This window comes from Solenopsis invicta, chromosome 9 (genome assembly GCF_016802725.1).
Source record: "Solenopsis invicta isolate M01_SB chromosome 9, UNIL_Sinv_3.0, whole genome shotgun sequence".
Classification (NCBI taxonomy): Eukaryota; Metazoa; Arthropoda; class Insecta; order Hymenoptera; family Formicidae; genus Solenopsis; species Solenopsis invicta.
The window spans coordinates 4,557,605-4,579,767 of NC_052672.1; the positions used below are offsets into that span (position 1 = coordinate 4,557,605).

Here is a 22,163-nt window from a genome sequence, read left to right on the forward strand (position 1 = left end):
TGATTATCACGCGCCTTACTCCCTTTGATCACGCGCTCTGTCTATCTCTCGCTCTCTCGCGCTCTCGCGCTCTCGCGCGCGCCGACAGTGGCACAATCGCGCGTCTTACACGCGCTAATCACGCGCTCGCAATACTTTCCTTGCTCGCGGTCTATGAGAATGCTCCCGCGGGTTGCACGCCTCTAATCACGCGCTCTTTCCCTCGCTCTTGTAGGCTGCCGCGAACGCGTATCCCGGATTCGCCTTGCACTGCGTGTCTGGCACGCGCGCGACACGTGACACGGGGTACGATTCCCGCGGAAACTATAACGGGCGTCCCAAAAGTGCGCGATACACTGCTCCGTCTCTTTGCATCCCTGCTGCTAAGTGTGACCGCGTATTCAATTGAAGCTCGGCATGGCTACTTTGGAGACACTAGTCAAACAACAAACCACGCAGGCCGGCTATATCTCTCATATGTGGACGAATATGCAGAAACTTGGCCAGGCGAAAATCGATCAACACGAAATTAAGTCGCGCTTGACGCGGCTTGACAATTACTGGGAGCAGTTTCAAGAGCGACACTTTGAGCTGATCGCTCTCGAGGGTTTCGAGGCGAGCGCATATAATAAAAGCGATGTCTTCACCACCACTGAAGAAAGTTATTTCTCCGTGCGAGCTCAGTTTCTGACAGCCCTATCTAAGAAACAAACGCCGGAGCGGAGGATGAATCGGAAGCTGGTACGCAGCCCCTTCTGAAACAACTGCATCTTCCGAAACTCGATCTTCCAAAGTTCTCGGGCGATCAACTCGCATGGGAGGATTTCCGCGACCTCTTCAGCTCGCTCGTGCATAATGTGCCGGACATCCCCGCGGTGCAGAAATTGCAACATCTGAGAAGCTGTCTCTCTGGGGAGGCAGCGGCGGTGGTGGCGAAGGCTCCAGTAACCGATGCCGCCTATGAGGGAGCGTGGAGCGATCTGGTCGCTCGGTATGATAATCGGCGCATTCTACTTTTCAGTTACATGCGTAACTTGCTGTCTTGCCCGGGTCTGTCTAAGGCGTCACCGGCAGAGCTTAAACGCTTGCTCGGAGTTGTAACGCAATCGATTCGAGCTTTCGCGTCGTTAGAGCGTCCCGTCGACAAGTGGGATGATTGGTTCGTGCACTTGCTCGTCACCAAGACGGACTCCCAGACACGTCTTCAGTGGGAGACCTCGCTGGGAAATTCGCGCAATTTTCCTTCCTTCCAGCAACTAAGAGACTGGATGGAAAATCGCATCCGAGCTCTGGAGGTGGCAAACCCGGATGTCTCCCCTACCCAGGCCGCGTCCGCGTCGGGATCCAGGGCTATCAAACCTGCGCGTGTCTCTGCGAATGCGACTTCCACTTTCAAGCCAAAGCCGAACGGAAAGTGTCCACTCTGCAAAGAGAATCATCTGCTCTCCTACTACGCCAAATACAAGGGCCTGACCGTGGCTAACCAGGGCGAGTTGGCCAAGAAATTTAACTTGTGCCTCAGCTGCCTACGCACGGGGCATCGAGTAGATGCGTGCGCGGCTACAGGTCGATGTCTGGTCTGTTCCGGTAAGCATCATACATCGCTACATGGTTTTACATTTCAACACGTTGCAAACCCCGAGTCGTTGGAGGGAGGTGAAATCGGCACGGTGACGAGTAGTAGCACTGCGACTACGAGCGTCGCTGCTTTGGCGGCGCCGACGGCGCCCACGGTTCTCTTGAAGACGGTTATGGTCACCTTGCTCAGTGACTCGGGGCGCACGATCAAGGTCCGAGCACTCCTGGACTCGGGTGCACAGTCAACCTTCGTGACGGAGTGGGTCGCGCAGCAGTTGCACGCCAGGCGACGGCGAGTGAACGTGACGGTTCTGGGCCTCCAGGAGGCTCACATGGGCGTGGTTTCTTCTTCCTGCAGGCTCACTGTGAGCTCTCCTCATAAGCCGAGTTTGCGCCTTCCAACCGAAGCTCTGGTGCTTCGAAGCTTGACAAGCTTATTGCCGCCGGAGCGCGTGAGGACGACGTCTTGGCCGCATCTCAGCGGGTTGGAGCTGGCGGATCCAGCCTACGACGTCCCGGCCCCGGTCGGTGCCGTGCTCAGCTCGGACGTCTATGATCTGGTGATGGAACCAGCCCTGCGTCATGGACCACCGGGCTCTCCCTCTGCGCAGCTCACTGCGTTTGGTTGGGTACTGTCCGGGCTGGCCCCGGTGGACCGTGGGATGACGACCGCACATCGCATTTCGGTTAACTTTGCGCGAACCAACGAGGATCTCTCTCGCGCAGTTCAGCGCCTGTGGGAGTTAGAGGAGGTTAGCTCTAAGTCGCCTCTGACTCCTGACGAGATTTGAGCGGAGCAACAATTTCGCGAGACGCATTCTAGGGATCCAGACGGACGCCACATCGTCCGCCTACCAAGGAGAAGAGAAGGAGAAGTCAAACTCGGCGATTCACGTCGAGTCGCGATGACCATGCTCTTGAATTCCGAGCACAGACTAGGCACGAAAGCGGAGCTCCGTAAACGCTACGCCGACTTTATGGTCGAGTATCTAGCACTTGGCCACATGGACTTGGTGAGTCCTGAAGCTCTCACTGCACGGGAGTCGTATTATCTGCCGCACCACGCGGTATTTAAGGCAGGAGACTCCTCCAATAAGATTCGGGTCGTTTTTAACGAGTCGTTTCGTACTACGTCGGGCTTTTCGTTAAACGACGCACTTCTGCCAGGGCCACGTCTTCAGTCGGATCTGTGGACCGTCTTAACGAGATGGCGACTTTTCCGCGTCGGATTCATGGCCGACATCGTTAAGATGTTTCGGCAGATCCGAATCCACCCAGATGACGCTGACCTCCAGCGTATCTTATGGCGGGCGGACCCGTCTGAGGAAGTCCGCGACTACCGTCTTACCACTGTCACCTATGGAACGGCTTCGGCGCCGTTCTTGGCCTTGCGGACACTACGGCAGTTGGCTCAGGACGAATCATCCCGGTTTCCGAGGGGATCGGAAGCTCTCGGTCGCCACTCCTATGTGGATGACATTCTTGCAGGTAGTGACTCTCCCGATGAGGCCAGGGACGTCCAGGAGCAATTGGCTGCGCTCTTGCGCGCAGGGGGGTTCGCTTTGAGCAAGTGGGCCTTCAATTGGAGGAATCTGTGCCCTCGCTCGGATCAAGAAGAGAGATTGTTCTCTACTGAGGAGGCGGTGGGCGTCCTAGGCGTCATCTGGAACCCTCAGAGTGACACTCTCGCCTTGAGAGTGTCCCCGCTTGGAGACACACGCTCTGAGGTACCATTGGCCATGACCAAGCGAGGAGCACTTTCGGAAGTGGCCAAGCTCTTTGACCCTCTTGGGTGGGCGGCACCGGTCCTAGTGTTTGCCAAGATTTTTCTTCAGGATTTATGGCTGACTGGATGTGGCTGGGATGATCCACTGCCCACGGAGCTGACACAGTCGTGGCAGACCTTCCGAGCGTCTCTGCAACAATTGGACGACGTGCGCTTGCCTCGTTGGGTCAAGCGCGGCTCAGACACGGTCACCCTGGAGCTTCATGGCTTTTCCGATGCTTCAGAGCGAGCCTATGCCGCTGCCGTCTATTTGCGAGCAGTGTAGAAGTCGGGCGAAGTTGCGACACACCTATTGGTGGCGCGAACTAAGGTCGCCCCGATAAAAACTCAGAGCATCCCACGCCTTGAGTTGTGCGGGGCTCTACTGCTGGCGAGACTACTCGCCCATACCGCCGGGGATCTTAGTCTCCCGGTAACGTCGATCTATGCCTGGACGGACGCGCAGGTGGTCCTCAGCTGGCTGAAGTCCCACGCTTCAAGGTGGAAGCCATTTGTAGCCAACCGAGTGGCTGAAGTCCAGAGCCTTCTACCGATCGACCAATGGAACTACATCCCAACGTCGCTCAATCCAGCGGATGCCGCGACGAGAGGGATCTGCCCAGTGGAATTGCTGACTATGAACTTGTGGTGACATGGGCCGCCCTGGCTCAGCCAGCCCCGTAACACCTGGCCCGTCCAAAGCGAACCCGTCGGCGCTGCCTTCCGAGACGAAGAGCGGCGGGTAGCTGTACACGAGGCTCACACTCTCCCGGAGGAGACCTTCGTGGAAAGGTTTTCATCTCTGACTAAGCTTCTTCGAGTAATTGCTTACTGTTTTAGATTCTATCACCATGCGTCGGGACGAGAGCCTTCCCAAAATGGTTATCTTACTGCGGACGAGCTGCACTTTGGCCGCTGTGCGTTGGTGAGAATGGTCCAGGAACGGGCGTTCGAGAGTGAGCTTACTGCGCTGAGAGGCGACTGCCCTGTAGCGCGTCGCTCTCCATTGCGTGGTCTTCACCCTCTCCTTGATGAGACAGGGCTGCTGCGCGTGGGAGGAAGGCTTCAAGCGGCTCTAATACCGCAGACGGGAGCGGCATCCGTTGCTTCTCCCAAGGTCCGGACACTTCACGATGCTGGTGATCAGACACGCGCATTTGGCTACCCTTCATGGAGGCCCTCAGCTGATGAGGGGCTACTTGATGCGCCACTTCTGGATCTTGGGCGGCGCCTCGCGAATCCGGATGATCGCGCGGCAGTGCGTACGCTGTGCGCGCTATAGAGCTGCAACAGGTCAACAGCGCATGGGCCAGTTACCGATGGAGAGGGTGCGTCCGTCGCGTCCTTTCCTCTCGTCTGGCGTGGATTACGCTGGACCGCTTCGTATACGAACCTCCAAGGGGCGAGGTCACAAGGCAACAAAGGGCTACATATGCCTTTTTATTTGCCTTGTCACGAAGGCTATCCACTTGGAAGCGGTAACGGATCTTACGACCCATGCATTCATTGCGGCTTTCCGCCGCTTTATCTGTCGCCGAGGTCGATGTGCCTCGCTCCTCAGCGACAACGGCACCAACTTCCATGGTGCGGATGCGGAACTGAGAGGGATGTTCCATAAAGCCTCCGAATTTCATCGCGAGGTCGGTGCTTGTCTCGCGAATGACGGGACGAACTGGACATTTATTCCTCCTCGCGCCCCTCATTTTGGCGGCCTGTGGGAGGCTGGCGTGCGCTCCACCAAGTACCATCTGCGTCGCCTCATAGGGGATCACACCCTCACTTTCGAGGAGCTGACCACTTTGCTGTGCCAAATTGAGGCTTGTCTCAATTCGAGGCCACTAAGCCCGCTGAGCTCCGATCCACAGGATCTCACGGCCCTTACGCCGGGGCATTTTTTGGTTGGCGAACCGCTTACCAACCTGCCCGAGCCGGCTCCACCCGAGGCTGCATCCAGCTTGCTAAATCGTTGGCGGTTGGTTTCAGCGTTACGGACTCATTTTTGGCAGAGATGGGCCAAGGAGTCTTCATCATCTGCAGCAGTCTACCAAATGGCACACTGGCCGACGCAACTTTGCCATCGGAGACCTTGTCCTGATCAAAAACGAAGTGTTGCCCCCGGCTAAGTGGCCCCTGGGACGTGTCACGGCGGTGAGCCCGGGACCGGATGGACTCGTACGGGTGGTCACCGTAAGGACGACCTCCTCCACGCTGACGCGCCCGGTCACCAAACTGTGCCTGTTACGCCCTGAGGCGACGGAGGATCTACGTCCCGCGCAGGACTACGCCGAGGACGTCGCCAGGGCTCCCGCCAACTAATACTTAAGCCAGAGAAGGGACTGCCGCTTCACGGAGTTCCGCCGGCAGGGTCCTACGAGCATTGCGTCCGTTTCGTCAACTTGACGAGGCGGGCGGAATGTTCGCATTCTTATTGTCTACTCTGTAAATCTAGCCTAGATGGCTGTACCTGCCGGCCGAGTTCCCGCTGCCCGGTGGATCGAGGAGCTGGAGCGGGGATTCGGCAGGCAGGGGTAAGGACGACGCGCGGCTTGCTGGATTGGAAAGCGCGCGCCTGCCCGCTTTTGTATTTTCGTCGCGAGAAAACCGAGTGCTCATTAAAACGAATCTGTGTTTTCTAAACCGAAACTTTTCTTTTCTTTGTTCGCCTACTCCGACCACTGACTCTGTGGAAAGACTCCAAGTTGCTTAAAATTAAGGCAACCGAGCTGAAGATACGAACACATGAATTTGAAGGTTTCTTTAATAATGAATGCATATTATGGTAAATTGACATTTTGTTTTACGAATTACTATTTTATTAATCGAACATTATCTGTTTTAGTAAAAATTTTAAAAAATGTGTGAAATAATGTAAGGAAGAAGAAAGAAGAATTGTGAAAGTGTAAAATAGGAAAAAAAGTAGAAAGTAGAAATGATTTAAAGAAGGCTGAGAATGTAAAGATTTATAAATAAAGGACAAAAAAATTAAGAATGCAATTGAACACGAGTTTGAAAAATTTTTAATGACCACGTATATTTCAGAAAATAAAATTTCAGAGGTGAACTTTTCATTATAATATTTCCGTCCGTAGAATACGGACAAAAAAATAAAAACATTTTTATTATAGAACTTTACCCATCGTTTGAGAGTATTTAGAACTTGATCGATTCAGAAGTTATTGAGATATGATAATCTCGTGTGCTTGGAAGTTGATGAGTTGTGTATAATATTTGTTTTTAATTCAAAAATGCAATCGTATCACGTGCTAAGTATAAATGTTATTGTATATTAAATAATTTTAAAATAAATAATTACAACATGTTTAAATTTTGTTTTGTGTAGATATTACAATGATTTAGTAATAATTATCATTATAAAAACTTGATGCTTTGTGTTTTATTTTATTTTTAGATAATAATTTTAGATAACAATTAGAAACAAAAGAGTGGATAAAGCCAGTGTGATATTCTGTTTAGTCGGGGTTGTTGAAATGCAAATTCCACTGTTTAGACATATTCTACTTATAATAACGTGAATTTATTCAACAAGCAAATATTTCAACTTCTCTTTGAGCTATCTTCGGTGATTCTCTAAAAATTATAATCCATTATTTTCCTAGATTTGACATAGAAGTCAGATATTTTTTCTTCGAAAAAAAGTTGAAATTTGTTTCATTAAATCAAACACTAAAAATAGGTAAAAAGTAATATTACGTTTAAGTTAAGATATTGTATTTATATGTTCAATTACTTGTCTTTTAAACTCATCTTTTTAATAACTTCCGTAGATATACTACTTTGAATATATTGCTACTTTTATATATGCCATGCTGGAAAGACTTCTTTAAAGAAATTTGTCTTCGTAAGTTGTAAGTGTTAAAATCTTTAACGCTTATTATATAAGCTATATAAGCGTTAAAATCTTTAAATCATGAAATCTTTACAAAAATCACATTTTAGAGGTATTTAAGTATATTTAGAAATATAGAACTACTCGTTAAAAATATTTTCTAATTTAGAGTTTAAGATAAAAATAGAATATTAAAATTTCTTATGTTAAGAAAAAACAAATAGACGAATTTTTAAAATTTGCTAGGTGGTACAAATCAATAAACGCAATTCGTTGGCATCATAAAACAGGATCCAAAAAATCAAAGAATGCTGATATTGAAGAAATTTCTCAAAGAGATATGGTTCTTACTCAACAGGTTTTATGGGATTTGTTTACGTTGCGCCTAAGTCTTTTAGACTGTGTAATACAGTAGTCTTTTAGACTGGAAGAAAAAAAAGCATTTAATCATTTCTGGTGTGTAAATGTATACATGCTATGAATCAACAAGTAATACATAAAATGATATTGGAACATGACTTTTATTAAAGATCTAACGCAGAGTTTAATTTACTATACTTTTATAGTATAGTATAGATCGCTAATAATTTATTTTCACTAGAATATAATACATTAATTTTACAGTTCAAATATTGTTTATATTCAATAAATTGTCAATAATGTTCAATAAATTATATTCAATAAATTTCAACAATTCAATAAATTGTTTGTTCTGATCTACAAATTTAATTTGTATCGCAAAATTGCAAAGGAAACAACTGAATTGTGTCAGAAGTTCAAAGATCTATATGCCATTTATTTGACTAAAACTTCACCTGAGTTTCATCAAATAACGTCAAATGTATTAGATGCATTATGGTACATTGACATCACTTTGAATAAAAATTTTTTTATGGTATTCACCTATAAATTACATGGTGTTCCATGTAGATATTCAATTTGTGTTATAAATATATTTTTATTTCGATAATTTTGCAATTATTTCTATATTGTTTCTTTGTAAATGATATTTTTTATTCTGAGTTTTATTTTGAGTACTTATTTAATTTTAGTATTGCATGTGTGTGTATGTGCGCGCATATGAAAGACAAAAGTAAACACTATTATTTTTACTATCTTTGATAAAAAATTCCTATAATAATTAAGGTACAATTCAAAAAAGATATAATTTATATTAGTTTCTATAGAAACTAATATAAATTATACCTTTTTTTAACCTTCTTTCAGATAGCATTCTATTATAATAAAATACTATCTGTTCTAAATGCAATACGAATTTTCTTTTATTAGGTTCTATTTGTTATTAACTTCAAAACGAGACTGCAACTGCAATTGCAATTGCGGATAGAAAATTAGCAATTACGTATAAAGATTCTAACAGTAATTTCTATCCGCATACTATATGCAATTTTAATCCAATTGCATCTGCCCGTGCTTACGTGTTATAATTCTATAGGTCTACACTTTATAAAGGAACTGTCACGGGCGCTGATTTGATTCTCCTTGGAATATGTTGTTAAACGTACACAAAAGAAACACGTATTTTTTTATATCGGCGGAATCTCATGTTTAGGAGGTGAAACACTCTTTGAAAACAAATCATATTTCTTTTTTGGGGCAAATATCGTCGAAAATAGAAGACAGAAAAAAAATTTTTTTTTTAAGTTGTACGGTTTAAAAAGTACTTTAAAATTGTAGAAAAAAATTTTTTTTTGTTGTGTTTAACAAAATACTCTCACTCAAAGTTATTTTCAAATTTTTTTTCAGTGAGAAAAATGTTTTATTTCAGTCGTTAAATACTATATATTTATTTGTCATTATTAATTATTTTAATTTCATTACATTATGTGTTAGCGTTATAACTTTACTTGTCCATCTTCTACTTTTCTTTTTTATTCGGAGTTTCGACAGCTTTTATTAATTTTAATAAGGACATTAAAATGTGTAATTTTAAATATTATTGATTTTTATATTATTTATTTTTTCAAGGTAATCAATCAACGAAATCAGGGTGGAAAAAATGTTAAAAGTTATTTTCATTTTTTTTTTATCAAAATTCGTAAAAAATATTTTTATTAATGTCTAAGTGATTTTTCAGAATTTTTTTCAAAATTTTCTTTAATTTGTTACTAAGTGAAAATCATGAAAACGTAAAAAAATCATTTTTTTTTGCTCTATCTTAGTCACGTTTCCACATAGAAATCTAAAATTTGGTATGTAAGCGTCTTTTTATATAAGTTATATCTTAGAAAAAAAGGTTAACTCGAAAAGCTATGGGGGCACTTTTACCATACTTATTCTGCTAGGCCCTTTATAAGATTTTTATATGATTTTAATAAAAACATAATTTTAAACATATTAACTTTTTTTGCAAATTTTTTAAATAGGAAATACAAAAAATTTTTGATTCAGTGTGTTTGAGTTTGTCGATTTTTTTTTGTTTATTTTGTGTTAGTCATAAAATTGGAAAAGCAAAGTGTGCGGGTATGCGCGTGTATTGCTTTTCAATGCATTAGAAGAAGTATTAAGAATTTAATACGTAAATTAATTAAATCGAATTTTCCATTTAGTCTATGCGCTTTATGCGTAATTCAGAACATACCCATTTCCGTTGCTATATGAAGTTAACATTTATTACACATATAAACAAATTTTGTTTGTTATTCCAAAAAGAATATTATTCTATCGTTTAATTCATAAGAAGCAATTAAAAAGAAAAAAAGAAAGAAACTAAATACAAAAATATAAAGAAATTAAAAAGAAAAAAAGGAGAAATAAGGATAGAAAAAAGAAGGACAATAAGATAAGGAGAAAAAAGAAGATAAGATAAGGATAAAAAAAAGGAAATAATTTTTAAAAAGCAAGTAAATTTAATTACTTTTAAATTTTATACTTTTGAAAAACTGAATACGTATATTGCGAACAGACCATTTTATTTCAAATTATATTTTTATAGTTCTTTTTTTTAATATTTCACAGTAATTCTTCAAAATTTCATATTTTTAATATGTAAAACTCAAGTGGCTCTTTTTGCAAAGTGTGTTATTGTGATAACATTTGCACATAAATTACATATTCCCAGTATGTACATCGCATATGCAATGTATGTGCAATATACATGGACGTATGTACAGTGTATATACTACGTATATAATAATGTTTTGTGATTTAAAAAAAAAATGCTATAAAGATATAATTTGAAATAAAATGATCTGTTCGCAATATACGTATTCAGTTCTTCAGAAGTATAAAATTTGAAAGTAATTAAATCCACATCTTAATCTTTAAAATCATATATTTTTTTACCGTAGAAATTCAAAACAAAGTTTGACAAAGTTTGACCAATAAGAGTCAACATAAGATGTTTATGTGCATATAGTAATTTATTAATAATTAAACAAGTTAGTAAATGGTGTTCATACGCTAATTAACGTAAATTTACATTAATAAGTAAACGTTTTGACTCATGATTCGAGTTGTCTTCAGTGCATTAGCCTCATGTTCGAATCAACATCAAAATTATTAAGTACAGTGTAAGATAGGTGTTGATATATTCTACGTATACATATTGATGTACAGAATTGGACGTGTGTTGAATATTTTCATTTTTTGGCGACGGTTTTTCACCTAAAGTGTATGAATTGAACTTCAAACGTCTATTATTTTCGATAATTTAATAAATTACTATGTACACATAAATATCTGCTAACTCTTATTGGTTGAACTTTGTCAAACTTTGTTTTGAATTTTTATACAGAGATAATTTGTATACAGAGTCTTTAAATTTGTCAATTGTTTAATATATTTTTTAATAAAAATTTAAAAGTTGCGAGATTAACGTGGATGTGTATACCACATTTATTGCCAATCCATTTTGCATTACGAAGAAAGTTCATCAAAGAAACAGCCCGTGTGAAAATTCTGTCTAGACTGTAAAAAACTGGGTCAGGTTAGTTTTCCTTACTTTGTTTGAGACTCAAGTTAGGACACCTATCTTGACCTAACTTTGAATTGTCACACTTTTTTTCAGGGCCTGCATTAATTTCCAAACTTAGGCCAATATAAAAATTTGAGTCTAAGCCCGTTTTTCTTTTATTTTTAAAATTAAAAGAAATTTTTGTTCGTTTTTTAACAAATTTTACTATCTTTATAGCTTAATCTGTATTTTTGCATATAAGATTTTATTTCATTAATTACAATTGCGCATTATTTTACAATTTTTGAAAACGCGTCGCCTAGATTCGAACCTAAGATTTTCGGAACCATAATCTAATACGCTGACACTGAGCTAATCGTACTTTTGCAATATCGTTAATAAAAAGTTATATTTAAACTAAAGTTGATTTGAACAGGAAGAAACTTACGTGTTGGGTACTGCGCAAATACTCTCACTAGCCCTTTGATTTAGCTTTAAATATTTTAAAAATAAACTATATAAACTATATAAATAATTAAAACCTGTTCTTGCCCATGCCCAATCCAGTAAAGATAGTCAAAAAATAACAATTGAAAATAGTGCTGGAGCATGAAAAAAACATTATTAACATAAAATGCACGTTGCAAAAATCTATTTTGCAATTAATTGTTATAAACAAATTATTAAAATTGACTGTAGAGGAAAACTGATTGCGCCAATCGATTCTACGGAAAAAATTATTAAAGAAACAGACATGACGCTTCTCAATTGTTATAATTGTTATGAACAAATGAGTTGCAAAATTGATTTTTGCAATGTGCTTTTTACATCAATAATATTTTTCTACATTTCGGGCCTATTTCAAATTGTTATTTTTTAGCTATCTTTGCTGGTCTGGTCGTGAGCTTTAATGCGTTAAAACAAATAGTAATTTTTTTTCTGGAAAAAATAATTTTTTTAGATTTACAAAATGATTTAATTAAATTTTGCTTATTTAAAAAAAAAAAGAAATTTTTATTTAAACATATTTTTTAAGTATAATTATCTTGGAATAAAAGTAAAATCTAAAGTAAGTACTTTACGGGCTACAACTGGGCAAGCTTAAATATGATGTCTTGAGAGGAAAATTTAAACCAAACTGGGCCTACGGGCCCTATACGGGCTGTAACTGGGTCCTATACGGGCTGTAACTGGGCCCTATACGGGCTGTAACTGGGCCCTATACGGGCTGTAACTGGGCCCTATACGGGCTGTAAGTGGGCCCTATACGGGCTGTAACTGGGCCCTATACGGGCTGTAACTGGGCAAGCCTAAGTACGACTGTCTTGGCAAAAATATCTAAACCAAATTGGGCTCTATACGGGCTGTAACTGGGCAAGCCTAAGTACGACTGCCTTGGGAGAAAAATCTAAATCAAATTAGGTCCTATAGGGGCTGTAACTGGGCACGCCTAAGTATAACTACCTTGAAAGAAAAATCTAAACCAAACTGGGCCTTATACGGGCTGTAACTAGGCAAGCCTAAGTTATACTATCCTAACTAGGTCCTAAATGGGCGTGGCTTTGGCAACCCTTATTTTGGATGCCTCAGTAATGCCTATACGGGGCCAGTACTAACTTATGGAACGCCCGGATAAATTTCCACACGGGAGTTTTATCAAAAAAGAGATAAAATTTAAATTTAAAAATAAAATTATAAAAATTTCTTTAAATATCAATAAATTCCAAGAAAATCCATGATTTTCTCAACATAAAAAAATAAATTTTCTGAAAATTCTTTTATTTGCTGCTTACTTTAATAAATAACAAAATGTAATAATAATTAAATTTAATTATTTGCTATGGCAATATAAAATTTTCTATTTTTAAATTATTAATATTTTATTAATTAAAATATCTTATAGATAAATAATCTTGAAAAGTTTATTTTATTTAATTTTTAAAATTAATAAAATTTTATAAGTAAAACTATATTTTTAAATATTTAAAGTTGTTTATTTTAAATACTTTAGTTCACATGTATATACATAGAATATAATACTTCACTGTCTACGTATTATATATATATATATATATATATATATATATATATATATATACACACATGTATATACAGAGGATATGATATTTCACTATGTATATACACATGTATATAATATTTCACTGTTTACGTATTATATGTATGTACCCATAAAACATTACGACATGTGTCATGTACATACCCTGTACGTACATCAATGTATATAATTGCATAAATATTATATTATCATACTACATATATTCAATGAGCAAAACAATATTTTTGTAACATTCAAAAAAATATTTTTCGTAAAAAAAGAATATGTGACCGCGATGGACGATACTTGACTTCTAAATCCCGGTCTACAATTAATGTTATAAGCTTTAAGTAAAAAAAAAATTGACCAACCATGATCGATTATATTATTTTTTTAAATATGTATCTCAGGACTTTCAAAATTCAAAACACAATTAATAAAACTAATAAAATTCAGCGCGGATAGAGGTGCGCAATCAAAATTAATAATGTTCATAAAATTATTTATTTATCTTGAAATAACAAAATCATTCAAACGAACTCGCTTTGGAGTCATCTTCAGCGTATCAATACAAAGAATAAAAAATAATTAATGGAAATACATTAATAAATATACATATTATGTACTACAATGTACATTCAAATAATGTATATAAAATGTATGTACATTTCATATTATGCGGTGTACATATATACAAAATACATTAATGAATATACATATTATATACCATAATATATATTACAATTATGCATATGAAATGTATATACATTCTATACACAGGATATTATTTTCACATTATGGAGAAAAAATACATATACATAGAATGTCCGACGTTATGTGGATGAGAATTGATTTCATTCCTTTTTTTTTTTTTTTTTTTTTTTTTTTTTTTTTTTTTTTTTTATATAGCAACAGATTTTATCTGCAAAGCATACACTTATTTATATATAAAAATTTCAGTTCAACAACAAATAATTTTATAATATATTGAAACAATGAGTTTTGAAGATAAATTCTCTAAAAATATTAATATTAATTTTAAACAATCTAAAAAAGATGCTATATTAAATACATCAAACGGATCAGGAGACAATATAATTAATGATACAATTATGGATGAAATTTTAGAAGGTGATTTAACGAAAGAATTATTTACAAATGAAATAATCGAAAAAATTAAAATGTATAATTCGACAGTCTAAGTATTTTATTTTGACGTACAATTATTATTATATACTATATTATAGATGGAAAGTAAATAATATGGCACCCATTTTTATTTTATTAAATAACTTGAATCTGAAAAGTCATTAAACAATACACTGTTTGAAATTGATGATCAACCTAATATGATAGTGCAATATGAACCTTGTAATGCCCAATACGATGCTGATGAATCAGATTTATTCCTAAAAAATGTTGGTCAATTTTACATAAAAATAGAAGGTAGTTACTACTTCCAGCATCAACAATTTAGTATATAATTATTGAAATAAATAACATTCATGAGAAAAGACAAAAAATCGTTCAACAAAAATTACAAGAATCTTTTGGATGAAAAAATTTCATCCAATAAAATAAATCAAATTATCAAAAACGTTTTCAAATGTGATTCTTGGATTAAAAGTAATAACATCTTTCAAACAGATTATAAGAGAAAAAATTTTTATAAAAAAAGTTTGATTACGTCGATCCAATCTTTATTGAAATCGATAAAGTAACAAAAAAGTATTTTGCTTACGTGCCTGTGCAAGAACCTAGATAGCACAGGACGTCCTATGGACGTCCGTTTCCGGTCCATTTTACGTCCGCACGTCCATGGACATGAAATGGACGTCCATCGTATGTCCAATTTTGGACGTACATTAATGGTCCATTTTTAAACGTCCATAGGACATTCGATCTCGGCATTAATCGGGAAGTGCGTCATTAGCGTGCAGCCAAATGACTATGAACGTTAAGTACATGATTCTTTACCTATATCCTTTTGTCAAGTAAGCCAAGTCTAGTACTCATGTCTGTTACATGACTGTGGCTTTATTCTGATATGCATTTTGCTAGTACTGAAAATCTATACTTTACGTTTATATTTTATAGACTTTTAGTACAGGCATTGTATTTCGGAACACGGGCTGAATTTACTCCTTCATAGTCGCGCATGCGCAAGAAAAACCGGCCCTTGATCATCACTGGTCTCATAGAAAAGTTCTATGACTGGTCTCGCCAGTATCGTCTCATCGAGAAATCGGCAACCGCCTTTGTGCTTGTGACTTAATCGTGTTCTAAATTTCGTTCTACGTTTTTTTGATAGCAATTTTCCATTTATTGTTATAAAACAGTAAGTACATTTTATTAAAATTGTGTGTAAAAAATATATACATAAATATGACGGCGTTGATTAACCTATTATGTTGGGCACTTTGCATAATAGGTTAAAGGTTAGGTTCCAAGACGTTCTTTCCGAGGAAAATTTTACTCGAAATACATGTAACGTATACTCTATATCGTATATCGAGTTAAATTTTTCCTCGTAGAAGATGTTTTGGAATGTAGCCTAAGTCTATGTTATTGCCTTAGAACATATATACTTAATTGTTCTAAGGTTAAATTGCTTCAATTCACTGTCGTCCCAACTGCTGCCTCCACTTGTCGCTTTTAAAATATTGTTTATCGATTTTTTTCAGGCGAACATTTCAGCATTTTACAATCTAGGCTGCTCGTGAATTCCGGATCTCTCTACGTGCAACTTCTTCGGATCTTAATTGAAGAGAATTACATGGATTGAAATAGATTTTCATGGCTAAGAAGATCAACGCTTGACGCAGTTAAGTATAATACAAATATAATTCAAAAATAATTAAAAATAATAAAATACTTAAATAATTAAAATTAATTAAATAATTAAAAATAATTAAATAATTAAAAATGCCTAAAGTAAATACAAATAAGAAATATTATAAACGTGCAAAAAAGATAACTGATGCATCTATTAATATCGTAGAAGCAATTCAAGATTTACCTTCATTCACTTATATTAGTCCACCTTCAGTTTCGAGTACTAGTGATGCATCATGTAGTGAAAGAGATAAACTTGTAAACACAATTGATTTAAATACAAAATTTGATAATAAGTTATCAGTAACAGGAGACATTCATACTGATACTTACGAATTAATAAATAATGAAGTATTTGATAATGAAAATAATAAGGTAGATGATATTAATAGTTGTTGCATTAATGATGATAATCGCAATTTTTTAAATAATGTTTCTGAGGATGATAATGAAATTACATCACAATTGCAAGGATGGGCTATTAGAAATAGAATAACTCATGTTGCGTTAAACGAATTGATGGCATATATAAAGCCTAAATATCCTGAACTTCCTCGAGATGCTCGTACTTTATTAGGCACATTGAGAAAAATAAATACAGATAATGTCGAACCGGGCTACTATTATCATTTTGGAATAAATTATTGCGTGGAAAAACTTGCATCTCAGTATTCTCAAAATTTACAGATAATTGAAATTATTATAAATATCGACGGTTTACCTTTGTCTAAAAGTTCAGGGAGTCAAGTCTATCCTATTTTATGCAGTTTAGTTAATAATTACAGCAATGTAGGCATTATTGGAATTTATCACGGATATGAAAAACCTGCAGATGCTAATAAATTTTTGTACTCTTTTGTAAAAGAAGCTCAAGATTTAATTACTCATGGTATAAGAATTAATGGAATAATCTATCCGTTTAAAATTAAAGCTTTTATTTGTGATGTACCAGCTCAATCTTTTATAAAATATACAAAAGGTCATTCCGGTTATTATTCATGTACAAAATGTGAAGCTAAAGGAGAATATCATTTTAATAGAGTGTGCTTTCCGTACTTAGAAATTTCTAATATAAGAACAGATGAAAAATTCAGATCAAAATCGCAGCCAGATCATCATACGGGTACATCAATATTAGAATTGCTTCCAAATACAGATATGATATATGATTTCCCATCAGATCCAATGCACTTACTATTCTTGGGTGAAGTAAAAAAATTAGTCGTTTCTTTATGGTGTCATAAAAAACCTGCTAAATTATCATCGCAACAACTATTAATAATATCTACTCTATTAGAAAAGCAAAAATATAATATACCATGTGATTTTAATAGAAAATCAAGATCGTTATCAGAAAGTAAAAGGTGGAAAGCCACGGAATTTAGAACATTTTTATTATATACGGGACCGGTTGTATTAAAATCTGTATTAAATCGTGATAAATATTTAAATTTTGTAACTTTATATGCAGCTGCCACCATTTTATCCAATCCAAAGCACATTGAACTATATTTAGAATATGCAAAATTATTATTACGATACTACATTGAAACATTTATTAGTCTGTACGGTAAAGAAAATGCATCGCATAATACACATCATTTATTACATCTTTGTGATGATGTGAAAAAATTCGGAACATTGCAACAATTCAGTGCTTTCCCATTTGAGAATTATATGCAATCTATATTAAAAATGGTTCGCAAAAGTGATAAGCCTTTAGAGCAAATTGTTTGTCGGATAAGTGAACAAAATAATTATATTAATCCTAATTTAAACACAAAACAATGTAATAAACCTCAACTTTTAAATCCGCATTCTAATGGTCCGCTTATAAATTGTCGTAATTGTAATCAATTTAGTAAAGTTGTGTTTGACAAATTTTTATTAACAACTAAAGAACCTGATAATTGTTGTTGTTTGTTGGATGGAAGTATTATAATTATCTCAAATTTTGCTTCTAATGACGAGAATAATATTATAATTGGAAATAAGTATAAGACACTTAAAGATTTTTATATCAATCCATGCAAATCTTCAAAACTCGATATTTATAAAGTCTGTGATCTTGGCAATTTACAGATTTGGAATTTGGACCAAGTCGCCCATAAATGTATTAGATTAAAATATAAAAATAAATACGTTATTTTTCCTTTATTACATGCACAATTATAGAAAACAAAGCATTTATTGCTAATAATTACAAATTTATATCGAGAATATCATATGAAATTTGTTCAGTTTATTTCACAATCTTCACAAAAATTATTATTAAAGTAAGACAAGAAAAAGAATTTTTGTTTTATTAGTATTAATAACATTTTTTAATTTTACTTTGTTTTAATATTTTTAATATAATCTATGTTTATCGTCATCCAGTCTATATTTTTATTAATTTAATCAAAATTGTGTGATTACCTATTTAGATCTTCTTTCATTCACTGTATTAGAAGGAAATGTAATTCATGTTACTAGGTCGATTTGCTACAGTATTTGTTTCATATAAATTACTTAAGTAATATTACAATATCTCTATTACAGACTAATATATATACATTATATTTACACATAATATAGGCAGCTACATTTAGCAATCATTTACTTTGCCTTATAGACTAATAATTCTTTGTTTTTTTTGCTACACATCATATCTATAATGACTAACATGGTATATTATAAATATATTCTAAAAGTGCATTTATTTTAAGTTTAAATGTTTTTTTATGACTGTATTTGTACTTAACTTTTTTTACTTTTTTTATACATATTTTATATACATAATTTATATTTATATACATATTTTGATTATATATTATATATATATATATATATATAATTTATTATATACATTATATACATTATATACATATTTTGATAAATTTATAGTTTAAAAGTAATTAACGAATACATATTGTATGATAATTACATGTAAAATTGTACGTAAAATATTCAAGTCATTTGAAAAAAATGCTATTTCAAATAATACAGACGATTATTTTGGTTAATTGTTTGCACAATTCTAACTTTTAATATTGATTTTTTGTTAAGGATATTACTTAGTGATTTATATAACATAATTTCATGACTTGGAGAACATAATTTTATAAATAATAAGTGATTAAACATAAAAAATAATCTTTAATAATATTTACAATATGTGCTAACTTTAATACATTAATATAATGACTAAAATGAGAAAAGATGCTAATCCTAATATTAAAAATGTTCGTCACGTGTTCGTTACGTGTACAATTAGTCACTGTCTAAAAGAAAATTGTGCTCTTGTTTTTTTTCCAGAAATGGCCAAACCGACGTGAACAATTATTAAATTTACAGCAGATAACACTGTTGAAGCAGTACCATCAACTTGGATAGAACATAGCAAATGTTATTGGCCTCCATTTAAATATGAACAAATTATCGCTGCAATTAGAAAAAACGTAGAACGAAATACATGTTGGCCATCTTATGATATCATTACGTTTCGGAACAGCACATATGGTCAGTAACATTTTACTTAAAAAAAATTATTTAAATTAATATTATTTTTCTAGAAGTGAATTTATATACGTATATTATTGCTATTATTCGCTGGAATATAAGCATTTACATAATTTTAGATGACTATAATGTGGCAAGACAAAAAACAAAAAAGGCTGAATGTACATCCGATTTAAACTCAGAAGTTGAGGATACAAAAAGAAAAAGGACAAGAAATCCGTTGTTTGTGAGTGACACCTGCAGTGATAGCGATCAGGAAAACAACGCTCCGACAAAACAGAAACACGTTAAAGGTTTGTTTTATAAATAAAAATTACTCTCTACAATTATTATATAAATATTAAAGTTTATTGTATAATGTTAAAATGTATTTTACAAAGAATATATACAAATTTATATTTTAAATTATTTCTTCAGAGAACAAAGTGGTGAAAAAAAAAATTAGGACTGCAGACTCTAGTGAAGAGTCTGACGAGTCTGAAAGCACTCTTCCAAAACCTCCGCAAATAACAGGTACATTAATAAAATAAAATAATTATTAATCAAGTAAAACAATAAAATAATTCAATTTCTATTTATTAAAATAAATATATACAAAATTTTGATTTTTATTGAAATAAAATATTGAGCAACTGTATACTTTAATTGTAATAAGTAATGTAAAAGATAGAACCACATATTTTTGTAACGTAAAGTTGTAGATATAATATTGTTTTTTTAGAATCTATTAATATTAAGAAGAGTTTAAACGTAAGCACGAATGGAGTAACCGGACAAAATTTAATTACCAAAGTTAGCGAACAAACACCAAGTACATCAACGTGTAATTTACTAAATAGCAATTATGATGTATGCGACACACAGATAAATTTGAATAATGTTTTCCCCGCAACCACTCCAGATGATGGCTGTATGTATTATTTTTAAGAATTAAAAATTATCATTGTTAGATAGAAAGATGAATATTTTAAGAATTAATATTCTTCTTTTACAGGTAATGCAAACTATTTCAAAGAAATTATTCGCCAGCAAGGCTACTTTCGAACTCAGTTGTGGCAGATAGTAGACGATTTGAGAGAAATGAAAAATGTCATAACCGGTTTAAATCTGCGGCAAGATCAGGATAACAACCAACAGCAGGATATAAGATCTATTTATTCTTCTTTTGATCTACCGTTAAAAACTGTAGAAAATATTGAGACCGTGGAGGAATTTTTAAGAACTGAAGAGAACTTTAAACGCTCGGTAAAATACATATATATGTTCTGTATAAATTTTGCAAAATTAGAATTAAATATTGTATTGTAATGTACGAGTTTTTGTTACAGACTACCGAAACATGTAAAATAGGAGGCACCTCTCCTTACAATTTTATCAAACGAAGTTTGTGCCGATTGATTACTAATGAACTTGCACAACAATATAGTTGGTTAGGTGCTAAACTCAAAAAAAAATTTTGTAATCTTCGAATTACGAAAATGTTATTAGGTAAATGTATTTATAAAAATATATTACATTTTAATATGATATTTTTATAGTAATAAATATATGTATATTTGTATCAATTTATACATGTATAAAATTTCTTTTGTTACAGCTGCAGGTGCTGAATATTCTAATTCGACGTACAGTGAAATAGAACTAGAGAAGGCCATACAGAAATGGTTAAAAAGGGCTAAAGAACGATATGACGCTGAAAGAAAAAAACTTGAAGCACATGAAAATCGCCGATTGTTGTAGACATTGTAACATTTCTTACAATTTCTAGAACCATAGAAAATCTGCTGGAGTTAATACAAGGGGAATCAAAATTCTTTCAGAAGTGATAGCGGACAACGTACAATTGCAGTGAAACTACTTTCACTTTATAGATATTAATATAAATATAAGTGATTTCTAAACACCACTTATAGTTTCAATCCAAAGTTATCCAAAGTTATAAGTCCACTTATAGTTTCATTCAATTACGAAATAACGTAAGAAGACTGATTTGCTCTTATTTTTGTTACTTATATAACTTATACATACATACATATATTTATACATGCGCGCGTGTGTAAGGTAAGGTTGCCGAAATTGCACCACTTTTGAAATAACTAAATTATAATAAATATATATTTTTAAGTTCTATTTGTTAAGTTTTATTAAGTTGAATTTTTAGGCGATGTGGTGTGATTCAGGAGCCGGTGCGGCAACCTTCCCCTATATGTATGTATTTATAAATTTCTACAACTAGTTATGCTACGACGCATAGAAAAATATTAAACTCGTTAAGAAAGTGCAAAGATTTTATTCTGATATTTTATAAATAGTAAAGATAAAAAGATTAAAAGGTTGTGAACGTTGTTTATTTTGTAAAAGATCGCACTGCGCATATCTTAATGTTACGTTCGTTTTTATTTTTTATTTCGCATATGTATAATCAAATAACGAAATATAATTTCTGCAGTTAAACCATGTGCAAACTCAATTGAGTGAAAGACTGTCCATTATTACATTAAAAATTTGTGTGTACAGTTATATAATATGTATATGCATATATATATATAATATATAATGTTTTATAAATGTTTAATAAATGTTTTAAAAATGTTTTATAATAAATATAAGAATTAATCTTGTATTTCAGACTTATTATTACTTCTAAACTTTTCCTTTATATATAGTTTTAACATTTATTTCAGCA

At 34.9% G+C, this 22,163-nt stretch overlaps 2 protein-coding genes across 2 annotated transcripts; both read left to right on the forward strand.

Moving 5' to 3' along the window:
• The first annotated feature begins 396 nt into the window (after positions 1-396).
• Positions 397-2,348, forward strand: LOC105206883. Its single transcript, XM_039453733.1, has 2 exons — positions 397-720; positions 774-2,348. The coding sequence occupies exons 1-2, from the start codon at positions 397-399 to the stop codon at positions 2,346-2,348; spliced, it is 1,899 nt and encodes a 632-aa protein (XP_039309667.1).
• A 114-nt stretch (positions 2,349-2,462) lies between these two features.
• Positions 2,463-3,608, forward strand: LOC113005467. Its single transcript, XM_026141074.1, has one exon. The coding sequence runs from the start codon at positions 2,463-2,465 to the stop codon at positions 3,606-3,608; it is 1,146 nt and encodes a 381-aa protein (XP_025996859.1).
• Positions 3,609-22,163: the final 18,555 nt, after the last annotated feature.

Excerpts from the sequence above, each read along its gene's own strand:
- LOC105206883 (XM_039453733.1), top strand. The coding sequence starts at position 397 with ATGGCTACTTTGGAGACACTAGTCAAACAACAAACCACGCAGGCCGGC. Across the intron at positions 721-773 it reads GGAGGATGAATCGGAAGCTG|TTCTCGGGCGATCAACTCGC; the intron begins GTACGCAGCCCC and ends GATCTTCCAAAG.
- LOC113005467 (XM_026141074.1), top strand. The coding sequence starts at position 2,463 with ATGACCATGCTCTTGAATTCCGAGCACAGACTAGGCACGAAAGCGGAG.